The 21,222-nt window shown below is 40.4% G+C and overlaps 1 protein-coding gene across 3 annotated transcripts in view; it reads left to right on the top strand.

Moving 5' to 3' along the window:
* The first annotated feature begins 814 nt into the window (after window positions 1-814).
* Window positions 815-21,222, top strand: part of LOC111874771 (tonsoku-like protein) — a 74,275-nt gene continuing 53,867 nt past the window's right edge. For all 3 annotated transcript variants that reach the window (XM_023870547.2, XM_023870546.2, XM_023870545.2), the window contains exons 1-5: window positions 815-1,037; window positions 4,165-4,292; window positions 8,550-8,679; window positions 11,033-11,201; window positions 17,372-17,489. In XM_023870547.2, the coding sequence (XP_023726315.1) occupies window positions 1,025-1,037; window positions 4,165-4,292; window positions 8,550-8,679; window positions 11,033-11,201; window positions 17,372-17,489 (558 nt within the window). In that variant the 5' untranslated portion in view covers window positions 815-1,024. The remainder of the gene's footprint in view (window positions 1,038-4,164; window positions 4,293-8,549; window positions 8,680-11,032; window positions 11,202-17,371; window positions 17,490-21,222) is intronic.

The following is a 21,222-nucleotide window of genomic DNA, read 5'->3' as shown; positions in this document are numbered from 1 at the left end:
ACTAACTTCACAGACAAGCGGTGGTCGCTCGGTTGGTATAGTTCGCTGGAAGACTATAGGCCACGGAGTAGAATAATAGTGCTACCCATAAACCATCGCCAAGACGGGAGTCAGTAAGTTGAGATCTATTCATTGTTGAAAACAGAGATTTGCAGAGATAAGTGGAACGAAAATATGATTTTTTCTTGTATTCCGCACTTTTTAAAGAAGGAAATTTTCTCGGTCAACCTGAATTCAGAAGTTCTTATGTGTTGCGTCGGATAAGAGAAGGTAATATAGTTAAATTTGAAAAGTGCGTTTATTTTGTTGATTTTCCCCGCGAGCTATTTTAATAAATGGCTCGGAAAAAATAAAAGAGCAGTATTTATCGAAACTAAAATCTATCATTAAACTATGATATCGTTAATTTATTATTGTTACCTCTGTCTGGGAAGTTCTTGATCCATTAAAAATAAAAGGTCCTCGCAGTACCATAAATTTGGCGTATAATTATTTGTTCCATTGCCAGACTTCTGAGAACCCCTAACTTTCTTGAGCTCTTTCCGAAAACAGCTTCGTAGTGAATTTATTTCAGAATCTCTTGAGACTCTTTATCTCTTTGCGTCTATGAATATTATAGCTATTATAGCTGATGTACTGTTTCGTTATTCTCTCGTGTTATCTCCAGAAGTCCGGAATGTGGCGAATGCTAAACGATCCTAATCGATCCTAATTATCTGATTAGTATTTTATCTGTGGACGCTGTTTATACTGTGTAGTTTGGTTCTTCTTCTTATTCTTCTTCTTCTTCTCATCCCCCCCCCTTTTTTTTTAGTCATACAACTGTGAATGGCGGGAAGTTGTGATGTGAGGTTATGGGGATAAATTAATGTTTTTGGTTTGCTATGTTTCTACCGGCTGAACATGTTTGTGTTCGTTGTAAGGGACCATTTCCATTTGAAAATTGATGTAACGGTATAACGGTGTGACATATTTATACACTTTATTTTCGTTTTGGCATTTTATGATTTTTTAAACGCGGAAGATGGAAGAACAAAGTAAGTATGATTGTATTCCCAAACATTTAGAAATTATGTTAGTGTGAAATATTATTCTAGATCATCGTATAACAGACGCTCGCGGACACACAAGTGCATTGCACCCTGCGCTGGATTTTTATTTTCATATTTTGTTTGGTTTGGTTTCTGGTAGCAGCGAAGGTTACATGCCAGCGTATTTGGTTTTGATCAGGTTTGTGATGGCCAAGACTTACACGTTTAGTTACGGATTCTTGATCCAGCTCTGGTTACTGGCATTTATTAATCCCATTTATATTGCTTTATTTTGTCATTTTAGACTGTAGGTTCGAATACGTGAGAATACTGTAAAGTAAGAACTGGGGTAACTTCCCTTTTGTTATTCTCATATGAGAGTCGTCTTAGTAAACGAAAGCGTTGGAAGAATTTACCGTAAAAGGAGTTATAAAGATTAAATCCTTCGAAGATGTGACAGAGTTAATGTAATGAGTCAGTGAGTAAGGGCTTTAAGGCCCTTAAGCATCAAAGGTTATGCCTGCTAAGTTGAGTAGTTGAGAACAATATTACAGCTACAAAATTACGGCCACGACGAAATTAAGTTTCCAGTTAGGGCAAGGGAACGCCAGCTACTGTCCCTTGTAAATTTTTTTATTTCTTCTGGTCTGCTGCCCAAAGACATAAAGATTGAAATATACAGAACTGAAGTGTTATCTTTTGTTTTTACTGCGTGTGAAACTGGGTCTTTCAAATTAAGGGAAGGACATAGATTGAAGGTGTCTTAGAAGAGGATGCTGAGGAGGATGTTTAGATCTAAGACAGAGTGACAGGAAGCTGAAGAAAATTGTATAGTAAGGATCTTTGTAATTTACACTCATCACATACTATTAATGGGATGATGAAACTAAGGAATCAGTTATGTTATATTGTCTAGAGAATGTGGGAGCCTTGATGTCTCACATCCCTATGGGTGTCCATGGTCTGTTACAGGGGTACCTTTACCTTTTTTTATGTTATATGTATGGTAGAAATGAGGAATACATCATTTTTATAGGAAAACGCTGAAGGTAAGAGCCACTTATAAAGCCTAGACATAGATGGAAGTATAATATTAAAATAAGTTCTTAAAGAAATAAGGTGGGAAGTTGTTTAGTGGATTCATTTGGCTTGGGATATGGAGCAATGTGGGTCTTTTGAAAAGGCAATGAATCTCTGGATTCTATAACAGGTGGGGAATTTGTTGAGTAGGTGATGTGATGTTCTCAAGTAGAATTCTGCTCCATGGAGGCAGATGTAATGAAAGTAAATCTAGTCCTTGTGTGAAAATGTTCAGGAGCAAGTGAGCCAGTACCATAGATTAGAAGGTGGGGTAGGAGTTGAGGAAGGTGTCAATTGACTGACAGCTTGAAGTTTGCATGCAAAAATATTGCCTCTGTATGTGCCATACTTCTTCACTGTTGACTATGTAAGTTAAATTCATACATGTAAAATAAATTATTCCCAAATTTCACATGATTTCCTTCATAAATGCATAAACAGCAGGTATTGCAGTTCCCTAGAAACACTCTTCATTTCACTGACGCTCCCTCACACAAGTTCACTTGCCCCGCAATCACTATCACTCCTATTTCCATTGAATCACTATTTTTGTTATATTCTTCTCAGTTGTGCAGCCCAATTTATTATGTGTGAAATAGCCTTCTTCCATATTAGCTTCTGTACATAGTGTTCCTGGCCCTACTTCTGTCCTTAAGTTCTTTTCAGTTCACTTCTGTTGAACTGAAATGGCAGTTGTGTGGTATGAGCGTAAAGACATTAGACACTTTTACCCAAACTGTTTCATCAGTTATATATAATCAGAGATAAAGTTTGTTCATTTTATGAATTCATAAAATTCTTCTGTTGAGAGACCATTTCTGAATATGATGTTACTGCATTGAAACCATGCAGCCATTTCACATTTCATGTATGCCATTGTAAAGCACTCTTTTGTTTTGACTGAATATTAGGTTAAATCAATTGCAGTAATAGCCTCCTTTAGACAATTCAGGATTACTTTCTCAACAAAAATATTTCCTAAATTTCTCACTGTCCATTTGATTGTGAAAACTGCCTTTTGACTTGGATTAGAACGGTAACAAGCTGTTTGTTGCAAACCCCTCCTCATTTCCAGTGTGAGCTAAATTGACTGCCCACCTTTTCCTGCAGGAACGTCTGGCGTGGTATTGGAGAGTCAGTTACAGCCTTTCACTCATGACATGTTTGCATTGATCTGTGTCTTATCCATGTGCACAATAGCATTTGCTTCCCTCAGTTGCTGAATTCTCCTTAAACATTTCTAGTACAGGGTTTTGATTTCAGATTTTTCCATGAGTAATCTTCGACGTCAAGACAATAATGTTTGAACCCTAAGCCTTTCAGAAATTTTCTCAATGAAAAATTTTGAGTCACAGAACTTCCCAGATACAGGGTAAAATTTTCCTTAAAGTCACAACACTTTTAGGGCCATACAGTTCTCCTACAAGTCTTAAGACCCCTAAAGCTCAATTATTTGACAAATGATTTTCCTTTCTTTCTTTCTTTCTTTCTCAGAAGTCAAAACCTTTTCATTTTTCTCTTTTTTTAGTTGCAACACTGGACATAGTTTTTGTAATAACACAGACTGCATCTTCTGTACATTGTGTAATTTTTAACACAAAGTGAGTTTTTCTCCCATTCATAATAATCCTATACATTTATTTTAACTATCTGCTTTGATTTTTCACTGTTTTTCTATTCTCATCCATTGCCATGTTTGTTTTCTTGCTTTCCAATGTAAACATGCTTTATAAGGATTCTAGCTAAACTACACTGAGTCTCTGTCTTTTAAATGAACTGTAACACATTGCCTTAAGCTGGCAATGGCTTCTACCTAAACACTAAACAGTTACACTTCTAAGGAAAATAGGCCAGAAGGAACAGCATTACAGCTTTGAAGCTGAACTCTGTTTTTTGTCACTTCCTATCACATGTTATTTGAACGGTAAAAGGGTGCAGGAACTGCCCCTGCTATAGTAATTTTTGCTCATTGAAACGTTTAAAAAAATTGTTGGTCAATGACATGTGTTAGCAGCGTGGCTTGTGTAATGTAGTACTGTACAACTACTTGCAGAATACATTCGAAGAAAGACGAAGGCAAAGAGTGAAGGAAATCTTGAACAGCTGTCACATGCCTGTAATAAACTGGGGGAGCTACACTTCAAACACAGTTCTTATGAAGATGCTTTGAAAGAGTATAAGGTAGGCAAGAAGGATATGTGAGTAAGAGAAGTTACTTTATGACCTTGGAAATCTGCTTGTCGCTCTAGTTACAAAGAAATTGGTTTACTGTAGAGGTTTTATACTGTGTTTATTTGAGGAGAATATTATTTCCTACACTACGGGAGTTTTCTTCTTCTCCAGCCAGCTCTCCTCCTTTTTCTATCTTCTTCTCACCCTTTGTTTTCTTCCACTTCTAGCATCATTTCTATAATCTGCTCTTCATACTAATGTTCACCAATTTCTCCTTGCCATCTTATTATAGTTATCCCATAAGAAGCATGTTTCCTTTAAACTGTAGTTGCAATTCCCTTTTCAGTATCTTTATTCTCTTTTTATGTGGCCAGGACATTGTGGTTGTTTCTCTTTGAGCACTTTAACAAATTTCTAATCCTAGCTTCTCAAAAATGTTCAATTCTATCCCTTCTTGTTCTTGCCTCAGTACTCTCAAAACCTTTATATCCATTGCTTTAATTTTGTTCTTGTTTCTGTTTTAAGGTTCCATGTTTCTTCATTATATATTCATACCAGTTTAACCTTGTAAGGACGAATGTCTGATATATTGACTTTGAGAGCCCTTTTGGTGCCATGCATGAGTCCAGGCAAAGCAAGTCATTTCACTCTGCAAATTTTTATGGGTATCATTATATAAACAATTTGTGCATCAAATTTATCTTCCTTTGTAAACAGCAATTCTAATCAATTGCAACAATTTGCTGATTCTTTGAACCCACGCAGCAGAAATATTCTTCTTGTTCCTTCTCCAATGTCTATAACAGTAAGATTGCATTTCAGACTGGGGAAGCAATATATGTGTGAAGGGAAGTGAAGTAATCCTTGTGATCAGAACTACATCATAGCATTTGTTGGCAGATTGCTACCAGTTGTTATGTCCCCTTTTCATATATGTATGAAGCAGTACTATGAAATTAGCAGAAAAAGCCAAGAGATGGTGTTACAATGTGGTCATTCTCTGTCAAACTAACACAGCAATTGGCATGACCACCTTGGATTTCAATGAAATTGTATGAGCCTACAAGGTCTGAGTATGTGACAAATGGAAGTTTTTCTTTTCCTGTGACAGTTAATTTCTAAGTTAGTGCATGAAAATTATGAGTTTTCCTTAACTTTTAATGCACTTTAATTCACAAAAGTGTTTATAACTTTGGTCATAATTAAGAAAGAGAACTCGTTCTTGTACCAGTTGAAGCCCTTAAGTGGGGCTTTCTTGTGGTATGCAACTTGTAATATTTTAGGGAGTGTTAACATTTTGTCTTTGGCCTTAATTTATGGTGGAAGAAACATTTAGCCAGATTTATGCAGGTTTCTTCCAAAATATATTTTGATTCCGTAAGTAAATTTTTTGAAAATTCATTATGGGACATAAATGGATGGATTGAATACATGTTTATTTATCATTACAGGTTCCATACATGTTGTTGTTGCTCACTTAGGTTAAAGATTACATTCAGCTTCATAGGTAATACAACATTAATAAATAAGGCAAAAAAAGAGAAAATATTGCAGACTTATTCAAGAAAATATTAAATTAGTTCTGCAATTAAGTGAGGAATATTATTGTATGAGTAGCTCTTTGCAGTGTGTGAAGCCTGGTTTGTAGTTTCTCAGTAGTGCAGTGGGATGGATTCCCTTACTCTGATTATAAATGTGCAACCTGTTGCAGTGTTTGTATCCCCTTTTGAGCTGGAATTCTGAAAATATTTCATGGTGAAGGATACTTTAAAAATTTACTGGGATCAGATTGATGCAAAAATGTTAGTTGCACTTTACTAGCCTCTGTTCTGTCATACTTGGAAGATAAATATCCTCTAATACCTTCCACTTAATACTCTTCATTTTGCAAGTGTACTGTACATATGGTGTTGAACACATTTTCTTCTGAAAACACTTTTGTCTCAACGTGGTTTTTTTGAGGCAGTAATGACGCAGTGTTATGTGAGCTCCTGGAAGTGTTTGAGCTTTCCTGAACCTCTCTTTATCCCATCATATGCATCCTCATCATGTGACACTACAATGAAGTGCCACTTGACATCCAATCAGAAACTATCTTTGTGAGAGTAGAGGTTGATGACTCAGACCTGAGAAAGACTGCGCTGGCAAGGGCCAGCAGCATATACAAAAGACAGGCCCATCCTCTCATCATAGAGGGCACCCTACAGAAACAAAACCGTAACTGTCAAACAGTAATAAATATCATAAATAACGTAAGGGTGATTCTCACTGGCAAGCCTGAGGGCGACTTGGACGCTGCACGCCGCTGTGCAGACCGCATCATCGAGGCTGCATCCCAGTCAGCGCTCACAAGCATCACGCCACTCCCCGACAACAATACACTTATGCAGTGCATCAAGGACCTCTCTTGCCAGGTGGCAGCACTCAGCACCAAGGTGGCCCATCTTCTCTCCNCCCCCCCCCCCCATCCCAGCTTCAGGAACCACCTCTCGGGCAGCAGATCCCCTTCCCGATATAATGCTACACCCACCCTCTCCTGGTACCATCACCGCTACAGAGCCTGGGCACAAAAGTGTACGCAGCTCTGCTCCTGCCGTCAACAAGAAAAACTACCACAGCGGATATCAATGGTGGCACATATCCCGGTCTCTTGAGGAACAAATGGCATCTACGGTCTTTCCTTGACCAACTTTGGAGGTACGGAATCCTCATCAACCCCGCGAAAGGAATCATCTGAGCATCCAAGATCACCTTCCTCAGTTACAAAGCCTCTGCCAAGGGTTCCCAGCCACTGGGAGAACGAATAAACTGTCTATATAACTGCCAACCTCCCAAACCCGCCAGTCAGCTCTTCCGTTTCCTGAGCATTCTGAACTACTACAGGCAATTTCTGCCCCACGCAGTAGCAAACCAGGCACCACCTCATGACATCCTCTCCAGACCCAAAGTCAAGAGTTTCCACCCCACCACTTGGACACCGGAGCTACACAAGGCCTTCAAAAAGTGCAAGGCGAGTTTGTTACATGTCACTCTACTTGCACACCTGACACATTCATGCCACTTGCACTCATCACAGACGTTTCCACGTCCACCATGGGTGCCGTGCTGCAGCAACACGCCAAGAACGCCTGGCAGCCCCTCACCTACTCCAAGGAAATCAACCCTGAGGTGAAACTAAGAGCTGCACCACCTTCACCTTCAACCGCGTAGCCAACATAGCACCGACCATGGCACCACATTCCGCACCACCACCGCCCATTGCACCAACTACACGCTCCGGACACATCATACGTTTCACTCCTCACTTCAACAGCCTAGAACCATCTCCATGGGGGGGGGGGTTGTTTTGTGTCAACTGCCCACATTCAAGCAAACGTTACAGTGATAATGCAAGTATCATTGCTTAGCAACAGTGAGTAAACAGTAAACAACTATTGCTAGGCAAAGGCTACGACAATATGGACAGTGACATGTTTTCTATGCGGCCCGACGCAATGATGTATAAGAAGAGAAGTGTGGGTGTTGCAAACAGTAGTATTGTTTTCTGCTATACTATTAGTCTTCAGTTCTTCAAACCAAAGTGTGTCTGTATACTGTGCACCTATAATAAATATTTACAGAAGAATTCAACAGGTGATTGTCTCTTTATACATCAACATCCCACAACCCTTACAGTGAGACAATTAATTGAATAATAGTGGCAATTTGTCAGGGGTATAAAAATATTTTGTCAAGCTTAAGAAGTTTAAAATTTCCAGAATGTCTTGCAGAGAAAGTGAAACTAATGTAAGTGATTATACAGAGCTCATTAAAACAAATCCTGTCACTAGTCTAGTTCAGCCATTTCAGTGGTATTCCCAGAACTTTTCCATACTCCACTTTCTCTTCCTTCACAGTATATCCCAAAAATTTTTGGGTCCAATGCAGTGCTGTCCTAATTATATCTTGATATTTCCATGGGCTCTGTGACAGCTGTGTTATGTAGTTTGTACATTTCTCAGAATATTTATCACCATATAGAGTTATTTGCTGTGATTTTCTGGATCAGTAATAATGTATCTCATTTTTTAAAGAATTCCCATTGAGTTTTAATGTCACTGCTGAAGGGGTTATTGCCATGATGGTGGAATCTGCTCATAAATTTAGTGGAGCAAACAAAAGATTAAACATGAAAGCATTAATATATATTGACATTGCTTGTCCTGTCTTTGCTTTCTTGTAGGCCCAGCCTCATTATCTTATCAACTTTACCTTATCTTATTGCAGGAAGAGGCGACAGTGTATGAAACCCTGGGGAGCGTTATCAGGCTTGCAGTGGCACACCGGATGATTGGGGAGGTGTACACCAGCATGGGAAAGTATGACAAAGCTTTGAAACACCAGCTGAAACACTTGGGTACGACATTTGAATTCTGACTGCGGCACTAGGGATTTCCTAACCCCCTACTATTCAGTTTGTGTGTACTATCATCACCACCACTGCCACCTCCTCCTTCTCCCCCTCCTCCCTCCCTCTTGGTGGTTGCTGCAGTCCCTGATGAACCTTGGCCTATGTTTTACAGTTTCTTAATCATACAGAAAATTAGTAGGACTCCTTGGGAAAGGGATCAGCCCATTGCGAGGTTTCTACCTACACAGGATAACACAAAGAATAAATGCAGGCAGACATCTATACCTCATGTGGGATTCAAAGCCACAGCCACTATGTCACGCGACAAATAACTTCACGCCATCTTGGATCTAGCGAATTTATTCCACTTGCTCTTACATTTACACAGCTTACAATTTCACAAGTACTGCCATCTGCAGTATCACGATTACTTCCACTGCTCTCGGCGACTGCTAGACTTCAACTGCTCTTGGCGACTTCGTGATCCACACTGTGTCACTCCTAATCACACACTCTTGCTCACCTACTGCTCAGCCGGCTTTTTATACCGTTCCCTGTTGCCTCATGTTAACAGTGGTCTCCCCTGTTACGTCACCGCGGCGGGGGGTGGAGTGTTTCCTGGCCTGTTACCATAGCAGCAGCAGTGGCTCCGATGCTGTTACGTGACCACTGGAGGGGCAGGGGTGTCCTGCATAGTGCAAATAAGTCACGATATATTGTCACGTGATTAACTATTGATGGGGTATGGATTGGTAATCGGATTTATTGGACACTTGCTTGCAAAACTATGACAGTTTTACAGTTACACATTTAAAAAATCGCTGTAACTACAGCACACGTAAAGTTTTCTCAGTCTTTACTAGCCACTGCTTGGTAGCTGCCTCCAATGGCGGACATTCCCCTTTCTGTGGCCTCAGCTACCAGCTTCTCACATCCCACATCTGCAACAGTCAATCAGCTCAGTTGATTCAGCAACTACTAGTCCTCGTTATATAGCCCTGCCACAGACTGCACAGAAAATGTCTTTTCCATTATTGCATGTTCTCTCATTGCCAGGGAAATGTGTCCACAGAGCTGTTTCTTAGCAGTGACTGTTGTACTGTCACCTGTTTACACAGCTGTTACTTGGCAGTGGGTGTACATGTCACAGTATATATATCATAACATATATAGCTAGGGAACAGCACAATAAACCCCTTCTTGCTTAAGCGTGTGGCAACAGTACACGTTCATTGTTAGGTAGCGACTCATGAAACACATTTCCACATAGGCAGTGATGTTACACAACAATTGAGGGGCTGTGTTTTCTGTGTTTTGTCTGTGCCAAAGTTATATACTAGACAACGAAGGTTGTTTGTAGTAGTAGAAGCTACAAGGCAGTTGAGACTACCTCTCATTCGCCCAGCCCTTAGGCAGTTGCTATACTGACTGCACTATTCCAGCTCCCAGGGAAATGTCACATATAACATTTAAATTAAATTAAAGTTCAGTTTCTTGTTTGATTTGCTTAATTTCTTGACAGTTGGGAGTAATCAGTACAACTGACTCAACTTTAAACATGTTAATTGATCAGTTCTCCAGTTTTAAATCTTATTATCCGCATCAGTGTGTTTGTATATTTTGTGAAGATTTTACAGTACAGCGATCATTGACTTTTCTAGGACAGGAATTTGTAGTTTTATTATTGTAGCATGGTCATTTATTTCACACAGCTGTTGTGTCACTGCTTGTAGCCACTTATGATCTTGGTGTCAGTTTATCTTTGCCCACACAGCTGTGCCTTCTCCACGAGTTCTGTACTTAACCAATTTGGGATTCACATTACACTCTTCATCTTGTCTGGTTCTCTGCACATGTCTGCAGTCCTCTGCTTGTAAGCTTAGAATGGGACTTACTCACTCAGACTCTTCTGGCTACATTTATGGACATGGTCACACTTCAGGAAGGTTGCCGACAGCTCTTGGGTGGCTCCTGTCTCATCTGTTGATAGTTCTAGGGCGCTGAAGGAGTGGGGTCTTCATCTTCCATCAAACAAGAGTAGTGCATAGCTAGGCAATGCACTCCACCACAACTCTTTATTTTATGTCCCTAGTTGTACTAGTGATATTAAAACTAATATTTTTGCCTGTGTTGGACACACTTCTGCATTTCTCTAACAAATCTAAATTTTGTGCAGGTTAGGTTGGGTTAGACTGCTTTAAGTTGATTTAATAATGTGCTTGTGCTGGGTATTGTGAGATGTATTTGTTGGTGGAAGATGCATAGCTGCATACTTAAAAAGGTTAAAGTGTGTAGACAGTGTACTATAAAGTTATTTGGCATTTTCAAATGAGTATTGAAAGATATTTTTGTATTCCAGAATTAGCAAGATCAGAGGCCAGTCAGATAGAAGAACAGAGAGCACTTGCAACTATTGGCCGCACGTACTTCTGTCAGGCAGAGAGCATTGTGAATGATGATGAATTACACCAGTCTGCGCTGACAAATGCTAAGAATGCCTATATGAAAAGTTTAGATCTGTGTGAGAGGTAAATTGGAGAAAATACCGTATTTACGCATGTATAGGCCGCACATTTTTTGCCAAAAATTCAAGAGGAAAACTGGGGTGCGGCTTATATTCGAAATATTTGAAATCACACTTCATTTAAAAAAATTATATTCATAATTAGTAATACAGGGTGTAATACTCCTGAAATAATATTCCAAGAAAATTATTTTTTCTAGAATTTCTGTCTGAAAATTGTGCTGCGGCCTATACATGCGTAAATATGGTATGTGCCATTTTTAACAATGCTTTATTAATTGTGTAGGTAAGATAGAGTTGGGGACTATGCCATGAAGTCATATGCGGGAGTGGGTAGTCTTCACCTCGGCACTATTTGGAGGCAAATGGTCAGCTTCATGCCTCGGCCTCTTTTCCCTTGAGGAAATGCCCCTGGTGTCTTTTGGATAGAAGGCTGGGTGGGCCCCAGAACTGCTGTGGATGACATGGAGAGTAGAAAATTCTTGCCTCTACTGGAACTAAACTCCGACCCTTGGACCATCCACCCTGTAACCAGTCACTATACTGACCACATTATCCCAGCTTGAATTTTATGGGTTATTGTGACGCGTTATCTTATGTCCATTGCCGCGACAACTGCTCCAATTGCAATGGACACTTCCATGGTAACGAATACGTGGAAATTGGGGAGTTAACGCAGCGACAAATCGTAGCAACGAATTGTCGTTGAGTAACAACGGATGAGACGAAACATGTTACCAGTGAATTCTATAAGGAGCGTTTCTGAAACAACGGATTGCCGAGCACATGAGATCGAAGCTTGTTGAGGGGTGTCCTCTATTGAGTCCATGTGTGCCTTATATAAAGGGCCTGGCCTCAAGCAGAAGTTGAGTATTAGAGTATTGGGCCAGAAGTCAAGTGATACTGCAAGCGATAATTATAAGGTGTGTAAGAGTGAGTGTCCAATAAAGATTCGCTAAATCCGAGACCCACGTGAAGTTATTTGTCACGTGACACCCAACACGTGACAACTGTTGTCAGAGGTTGGATCAGTTTGGATTCTGAGACGAATTTGGAAGAATTATTAGACTTCTGTTTTGTGTGTGGGGGTGGGAAGGTTACAGTTCTTTCAGTGTCTGCACTATGTAGTGTGAATATATTGATTTTGAAGTCATAATGATTGTTGGTAAATTTTGAAGGGTGTGACAGGAAGCAGTTAAGGCAAACATTGCATAGATGAACTGATGAAAACTTTGGAAGACATAATTCAAGACAGTAGGGTAGATGAGAAACTCATCAGAGGAGTAGAAGTAGAATGTAAAATTTGCTCTTGGTTTATTTAGAGATGCTTTCTATAGCATAAGTTATGTAGCTTGGAATAATTGGGTGATGGGTGTACAGTGAATTCTACAGAATGGGAAGAAAGGGGTTGTAGCCTAATTTTGAGTACTATCTCGGCACTTCTTTGGGACTTAGGGATTTGTAAAACCCAAGAAGAACTTCATTTGAAATGGACAGTCTCTTGGCTAAGACCACACAGACATGAAGCAAGATTTGTACTCTCATGACCACGATGTTCACTATAATATACAATCATGAGGGTAATTTGAGAAGTATGGAAAATGTGGCATGCTCTGTCCATGGGTAAATAAACCTGCACCTTCCTCTCTACCAGATCTGTGAAGAATATTTTTTCTTTGTAAAATATGGACCCTCATAACCTTGCAACAAATTCATATTAATATGTAACAGGAATGGGGTCCATAACAACTACATTCAGTACAAAGTACCGCTTACAAAAATATCAACACCCTTATTCTTGTAAGATGATGTAACAATAATGTAAGAACAGATTCCGTATTCCGTATTGAGGGGGTGGGTTTCCCCATGCACTTAGACCGGTTACTGGTCCATTGTGCATCCCCCTTTAATTTCTACTGTCTCCATACCCTACCGGTACTGGTGCTTACTATCAGCCCCTTTCTGCCAGCGAGGTTCCAACCTCTTACTGGCAGTGGTATCTAATAGTTAGTCCCTTTCTGTCAGCGAGGTCGTCCCTCCTCTGGCAGGGGTTCCTGGTCCCTTTCTGCCAGCAAGGTTTCTACCCTCTACTTGGCAGTGGTATGTAATACTTTAGTCCCTTTCTGTCAGAGAGGTCCCCCCTCCTCTGGCAGTGGTACCTGATACTTCCCCCATCTACCGGAGGAATTGGAAACTACTCGGACGGGAAACTTGGCCTAATTTTGCTCAGAGGTCTCCTGGAGACATGAGGTTCTTTTACGTGCCGTAAATCTATGACACGGGACCCATGGCTTAAAGTCCCTCCCGGAGGACTTGTTCCCTGAATTTTTCCGCCCTTAAAAATTCGATGACCTCCGCCGGGTATTTGAACCCGCGTACTACAAGTCATGAGGTGGGAACGTTACCTCTAGACTACAGAGGCCGCTACATAACAGAAGTAGAGGTATAAAGAAATATCATTGAGTAAATCAGCGGCCATTAATATTGAATAACATTGCTTCATTTCCTTTCTTAATTCTTCACTCCTCTCCTTTATATGTATGTTTGTTTTAATTAGGACTGCTTTAAAAATGATCTGTGCCCATTCTAATAGGTAAACAGACCATTCGTGTCTACTGTTTGTTTACTACTATTTATACAGCAGGATCCTGATAGTGAACCGTGCAACGGTTCTTCTCCTTTAAGTTCCTTGGAGTGGCCTCTCTGGACACCAGGATGCGAGCCGGAACTTTCTTCCCTGCTGACGTCAGAATCATGTGTTCCCCCCCTCCTTCTTAGCTTGATCGCGAGCCTTCGTGGTAAGTCAAGATAAGCGAAAGTTCTCTTCTTCCCTTACATGTTTGTCTGGTAACATCACTACTACTAAATTTGGTTTTGGAACAATTAAGTTGATGATACTGAAATTTTATTTTGGCATGTAGCGCGGATCGAAGGGGGAGAAGTAGCCCTCACGAGCTAGTCGGGACTGGCTGGTTCGTGAGGTAAATGTTTGAGTTTTTTTGGGCCAAACTGCAAGTAAGTGACTTACTGGATTTGTGCACACCATAAGGCATATTGACTTTGGTTGTATACGCTGTGTGGCATGGTTTAGTTGATTTGCTGCACCGCGAGGCGCGGTGGAATTTTGGTTTTGGTTAGAGGTTGTAATAACCAGTAATTGCCCTTCAGGCGTGGTTCACCTGTTTACTCAGGTTATCAATGTACTTCCTTGTGTTAGGAAAAGTTGATTGAATACATGTGTACTAGATGTTTTTGGATACGCCATGAGGTGTGGCACAGTTGATTTGGTGTGCCGTGAGGCGCAGTGTAATGCTGCTTCAGTCAGCCATTGTATGTAATAACCAGCAACTGCCCCTCAGGCATGTTTTATTTGTATACTCAGGTTATCAATATATTTCCATGTTTTAGGGAAGTGTTTGAGTATATGTACACTGTGTCGCCATATGTTCCATACTAGCTCCAGCCTAGTTGATCCGCCCAACTTGGCCTGTCATACTGACCTGGGTTTTCCTCTCTCGAGATCCCTTACCCAATCTTAGGGAGGCATACTGCACCACGCCAACAAGCAAGTCGTTTCTTACGAGCCTGTCCCTTACCCGTATAGACGGGGGACATGGCTCAATAGCTCCATGTAAATACTGTATAATTTTTCCTAAATTAGTGTTTTACTAAATTAGCACTCTCGCTTCTCACTGTCCTTGTGTAACTTCGTTGATGTATTAAAATTCACGCTTCAAAAACATTCATTTCTTCCTATTATTCAAATACTACGTGTTTCGGTCCAACTGGCCGTAATCAGGGGTACAAGTTGTAGAGGAAACTGCTGCCCCACTTCACATTTTAAAGGTATAAAATACAAAATATTTTAAACTTATTTTTAAAATAATCACATCCTGATTATTTGTTGTATGCACGTGTTGTGGGTCCGTTGTATCTGTACTATATAATATTGGGTTATACTCACTCATGGAGCTGAGCCCTTCTTGAGAAGCTACCAATTGTGTAGCTACTGAAGAACTTCCCAGCATTTTATGGAATCAGAAGGTTCATTACTGTGTTCACAGGAGCACTCCACTAGTCCCTATCCTGAGCCAGATCAATCCAATCCAAACAATCCCATCCTATCTCTCTCAGATCCATTTTAATATTGTCCACCCACCTATCCCTTGGTCTTCCCAGTGGTCTGCTTCCTTCCGGCTTTCCAACCAATATCCTATATGCATTTCTCCTCTCCCCCATTCATGCTACATGCCCTGCCCACCTCATCCTTCTTGACTTGATCATTCTAATTATACTTGGAGAAGCGTACAAGTTACAAAGCTCCTCATTATGCAGTTTTCTCCAACCTCCTGTCACTTCATCTCTCTTCAATCCAGATACCTGTATTCTCCTCAACACCCTGTTCTCAAACACCCTCAGTCTATGTTTCTCCCTTAATGTCAGAGACCAAGTTTCACACTCATACAGAACCACAGTCAAAATTATAGTATTGTATGTTCTAATTTTTATGTTTTTGGACAGCAGACAAGAAGACAAGAGGCTCTGGATTGAATGGTAGTAAGCATTACCCAAGTTCATCTCCTCTTAATTTCCTCCTGAATCAGGTTTTGAATTGTTATAGTCATTCCCAAATATCTGAATTGCGCCACATTTTGAAAATATACGTTATGTATCTTTATGTACTTATATTGCCCTGCATTTTGGTGATGAGATAACATATTGTCACGTGTTGGGTATGTCACGTGACAAATAACTTCACGTGGGTCTTGGATTTAGCGAATCTTTATTGGACACTCACTCTTACACACCTTACAATTATTATCACTTGTAGTGTCACCTGACTTCTGGCCCAATACTCCAATGCGACATTTCAACTATCCTTGACCGTGGTTGGATCTCAGCTGTCTCTGGCAGCGGCTATCCCAAGATTGTCTCGTTTTCATCTGTGTTGTCTCTGGCTCTGCTTATGTAGGCATTATGCCGACTGGATACCAGACACCATTCCTCGCGGTTCTGTTATCACTGTTCAGACAATCCGTTGTTACAGGAACACTCTTTATAGAATACACCGGTAACGTGTTTCATCTCATCCATTGTTACTCAACGACAATTCGTTGCTACGATGTGTCTCTGTTTCTTCTGGGTGCTAAGTGTTTGGATGGTTAACTAGACGTATAACTGCAACAGTCTTACTGATTTAAACAGTCCGTAGGTCACTATAACTGCAGCAGTAAAGTAGGGGCATAGGTCCCGTGGAACTCAGAAGTAAGAATCACTGTGCTGGCGAGGACCAGTAAAATTTAACAGTCAGTAGTTGCTAGGTAGTGCCTACTAACAAAGCAACTCAAGACTGACTGCTAACCATTGGCTCCAACCTACAAATGACTAACTATTGCTGTTGGCCCTCACTATATTGCCTCAGCATGGACTGCTTAGAAAATACTACTTCCAACAGTTCCTCTGATGGTGTTTGTTGCTTTGTTGCTGCAGAAACATGTTTACTGCACCATTACCTAGAAATAGCTGCCTCTTTTTGCTTCACCATTCTGGCTTTCAGCTCATGTCACAGTATTTTGTTGTTTCTAGAGTTGTGTAATGTGTTTTACCTCATTTTGTTGTTTTTCAGTAGCAGTGGATAGTAGTTTTCTGTTTGAATTATTTATGACTCCCATTTAAGATTTTCCTTGATTTCAGATACAGAAATCTTGTCCCTGAGGGAAACGGATTTTGCTGTATACATATCTGACGTCTAATATCCTGATGTCTGCAGGTGTATGAGCGTTTAAATAAACGGAAATTTCATTTTCATGTAAAAAAAGTTTTGTTCAACAAATTAGTTTGAAGTACTGTATCTCCTTTGTAAGATGAGGAGCTGGTGTTTGTTGCTTTACCAGTTACATTGTAGTAGTTATCATTCCTGATTTGTATTTGAGATGTCCTTATTTTGAAACTTGGAAAGGAAATCATTTATCTGAGTGAGGTTTCTACATAGTTTTCTTCAGTCCTTCCTTGCAAATTGGGGATTATAACTTAAATAGATTGTTGCTACTTCTTTTTACATTCTTCACAATTTATCTGTCATGTAATTTCCTATATAATGCTATTTAACTGACTAATTCAACAAAGAATTCTCATGCACACCATCAAATAGTTGTATTTGATTTGTTGCTGCAGGTTAAGAGGAATTGGAAATTTGGAACACATGGAAATGAGGGCGCGGCTCTTATTGAACATTGGCCTGGTGCTGGAGTGCCAGCATGACATACAGAAAGCCATTGACAACATCCAAAATGTATGTCTAGTAACTACCTTAATAGAAACTGAAGAGTCAGCACTGCTAATATTAAAACTTGCTGAGGAATATTAGTATAAGCTAATTCAAATATTTTAACGGAAACATATCAAGAAATAAATGGTTTGTGTGTATCTATACAGAGTGTCCCAGAAATATGTACAGAAAATTGGTGGATGAGTACTGTAGCTCAAAACAATTAAATAGATTGTATAAACTTTGGTCCAGAAATGCTTTGGTAACAAACTAGAGCCATTCAAAGGTGTTCTGGCAGCAGTAGGATTAGAAATTTGATTACAGAAGTAACATATGCTAGGGACACTTTTGAAGGAGATTAGAATTTGGAGCGGATTGTGAGCATGTGATGTTAGGCATTCATTTCCAGTTAACAGCACATCCAGTGAAGTGTTGTTCCGTTAGTGTCTTAGTTGCTTTGCTGTGCTTGAAAGGGACAGCTACACATACAAAAAACAAAAAAAGAAGCTCAATGGTCTTAGTCCACAAGCAAACTATACCGAGCAACCGCTGTTTGTCAGCGAAGTTAGTGCCAATTTTAGTGGATAGAGGGTGTCACTTGGTCAGCGCAATGGATCCCCATGGCCATTAATCTCAGTTTTCTAGACCGGAGCCACTATTTCTTTGAAATAGCTCCTCAATTATCCCCACTAGGCTGAATGGACCCAATTCCAAACTCACTACTTCTCAGAAAATCTGGTAGTGCCATGAATCAAGCCTGGTCCTCTGGATCTGTAGCCAGAAACTCTGACCACCAGACCACAGAGGTGGTCACACATTCTACACTTAATTCATAGCAAAGCTGTAAGGTTATACATGAAGAGGTTTCATGAAATTGAGCAACACATCAGTGAGACTGGTATAGGTCACCCTTCTGCAGTAGACCAGGGAAGATGGAGGAGTGCATAGGGGAAAATCCACATACCAATATTTGTTGAATACAAGCTGCCCAACATGTGTGCATGACAGTGTGGTGGGCTCTTATTTCTCAGATGCTGTATATATACCGTTTGCAACAATTACAAGCTCCATGGCCTAGTGATCTCTGCCTGTGCCAAGAATTGTGTCAGTGGTTTCTTCAACAGTGTTGTGAAGGTTCTTTGTTTAGCAGCTGTATGCTTGTCACATATGAAACAGGTTTCACATATGTAAGATTTGAGGCTTTCACGGCGGTGACTATGAAGAAAGCAGTCTTCTGGGATTTGGCACCGTGTATATGTGGTGTTAACTGACATTTCGGAGGAACGTATCGCCTCCATCTTCAAGGTAGAAGAAAAAATATAAGAAATCTGCAAGCGAAGAGACCGTGAGAACCGGTAAAAGCAGTCTGCTTTCACCGGAACGTATCGCCTCCATCTTCAGGGTAGAAGAAAAAATATAAGAAATAAGACCGTGAGAACCGGTAAAAGCAGACTGCTTTTACCAGTTCTCACTGTCTCTTCGCTTGCAGATTTCTTATATTTTTTCTTCTACCCTGAAGATGGAGGCGATACGTTCCTCCGAAACGTCAGTTAACACCACATATACACGGTGCCAAATCCCAGAAGACGGCTTTCTTCAGGTTTCACATAATTCGGAGTGATGTATATCCACACAATACAGTTCAGTCCAGCTGTCAGCAGCAGTTCTCAATATTTGGACTTGGTGTTGTTAGGGACTGTTTGCCTCAGAGACTGAATGATGCTGCCTCCTGACATTTTTTGGAGCAGGATATTTGATGAGACACCAGAATTTTCCTTGAGACTGCCTACACTGGCAGATGGACAGGATGGTGGAGACGAGCATTCTGGCCAAGTTCTTCACCAGACCTTAATCCCCTTGGCTTTTGCCTTTGGGGACATCTAAAAGAATTGGTGGTTACTTCAGCAGAGCAACTGCTACAGTCTTTTCAAAATGGCTGTGTCTCGGTCCATAACACTGGGCATTTTTCAGCTAATCCATGAAACCATGCGTCAAGCTGAAGGTTGTGTGGTAATGGAAGGCCAATATTTTGAGCATCTACTGTAACCCAAACTCCTTTGTTATTGATATCATTTATCTGACAAATGTTTAGCCCAAGTTGTACTGTCCCATGACATTAAAGCTACTTTGCAGCTGAAGTTCTGCTATATTACTGTTGTAGAGAACATCATGATGACTATTTTATTGCTGAAGGGTAAAGATGATGTTGATAAAAGATAAGTAGTTGTTCACATCGTTCCCTCAAAGCTCCAGTTTCCTTTAAAAGTGTCCCTAGCTTCTGTTGCTTTTGTAACCACTGTTCTACTAGTGTCGCTGGACACTAGTTTGTTACTGAAGCATTTCTGGGCCTATGTATGTGTAAACAATTTTCATTGTTTTGGGCCGTAGTACTTACTCTCCAATTTTCTGTACTTATTTCTAGGATATTCTGTATAATACTTGTAAATGCACATTCTATGAGGAGCTAACTCCATGCCACTATGTCTTTCTTGAAAAGTTAATAGTTGCTTTATTAGTTGGGAAATTTTCCACCTCTGTTTAACCCAAAGGCTCATTACCATGAAGACTACTGTCCTCTGGGATATGACACCATTTAATCTGGTAGGTATTTACCGATGCTTTGGCAGAGCCTGGTGCCTTCAAAATAGTGTATATCAGGTTACATGGTGTCACATCTCAGAAGACAGTCTTTGTAGTCACCACTGTGAGAGTCTCAAATCTCACTTTGACCTTTTTATAAAAACCCACCTGTTCTGTACAATCCAAATTTGTTTTAATGTTATGCTCCCGTGTACATGTACATCTCTTCAAAAGCCTCTTCTCTTTAGGTTTTCAGATCAGAATCTTGTCAGATGTTACAGAAGTGTCTGAATTCATAGTCAAATATTGTGCAGCTTGCAGTCACATGTCTTATATTAGTTAGTTATTTGAGAGGGTGGGTTTCCCCATGCACTTAGACCTGTAGTGGTCCATTGTGCTTCCCTCTGATTTCTACCAGCCTCTATATCCTACCGGTATTGGTGCTTGCCATCAGTCCCACCCAGCCAGCGAGACCGGCTCTACTGGCTTAGAAGTATCTATAATGCTTCCCCCATCTACCGGAGGTATTAGTGACTACTGTTGGGCGGCAAACGTCCGCAATTTTGCTCAGTGACCTCCTTTGGAGGTATGAGGTTCTTTTACATGCTGTAAAGCTACGACACGGGACCCACGGCTTAAAGTCCCTCCCGGAAGACTTGTTCCCTGAATTTTTCCACCCTTAAAAATTCGACGACCTCTACCGAGTATTTGAACCCGCGTATTACGAGTCATGAGGTGGGAACGTTACCTCTAGACTATGGAGGCCGCTCATGTCTTATATTACTTGGCCGTGAATTGAAATTATTAAATACGAGGTGTATTCAAAAAATGACGGGAATTTCCGTATTTTGGAAAAAATATTTATTCATTCGTCTACATTAATGTTGTCGCCTTCAAAATAGTCCCCATTCGATATTATGCACTTACGCCAGCGCTTCTTCCAATCATCGAAACACTTCTCAAACTCGATTTTTGGGATAGCCTTTAGCTCTTTCAGCGATGCGCTTTTAATGTCATCTATGCTTGTAAAACGACGGCCCTTTAAGGTTCTCTTTATTTTTGGAAATAGGAAAAAGTCACACGGAGCCATGTCTGGCGAATATGGAGGCTGGGGCATCGTTACAGTATTGTTTTTGGCCAAGAATTCACGAACAAGCAACGAAGTGTGAGCAGGTGC

Source organism: Cryptotermes secundus, unplaced genomic scaffold, assembly GCF_002891405.2.
Source record: "Cryptotermes secundus unplaced genomic scaffold, Csec_1.0 scaffold955, whole genome shotgun sequence".
In the NCBI taxonomy this organism is placed as follows: Eukaryota; Metazoa; Arthropoda; class Insecta; order Blattodea; family Kalotermitidae; genus Cryptotermes; species Cryptotermes secundus.
This window is presented reverse-complemented; position numbering and strand designations above follow the sequence as displayed.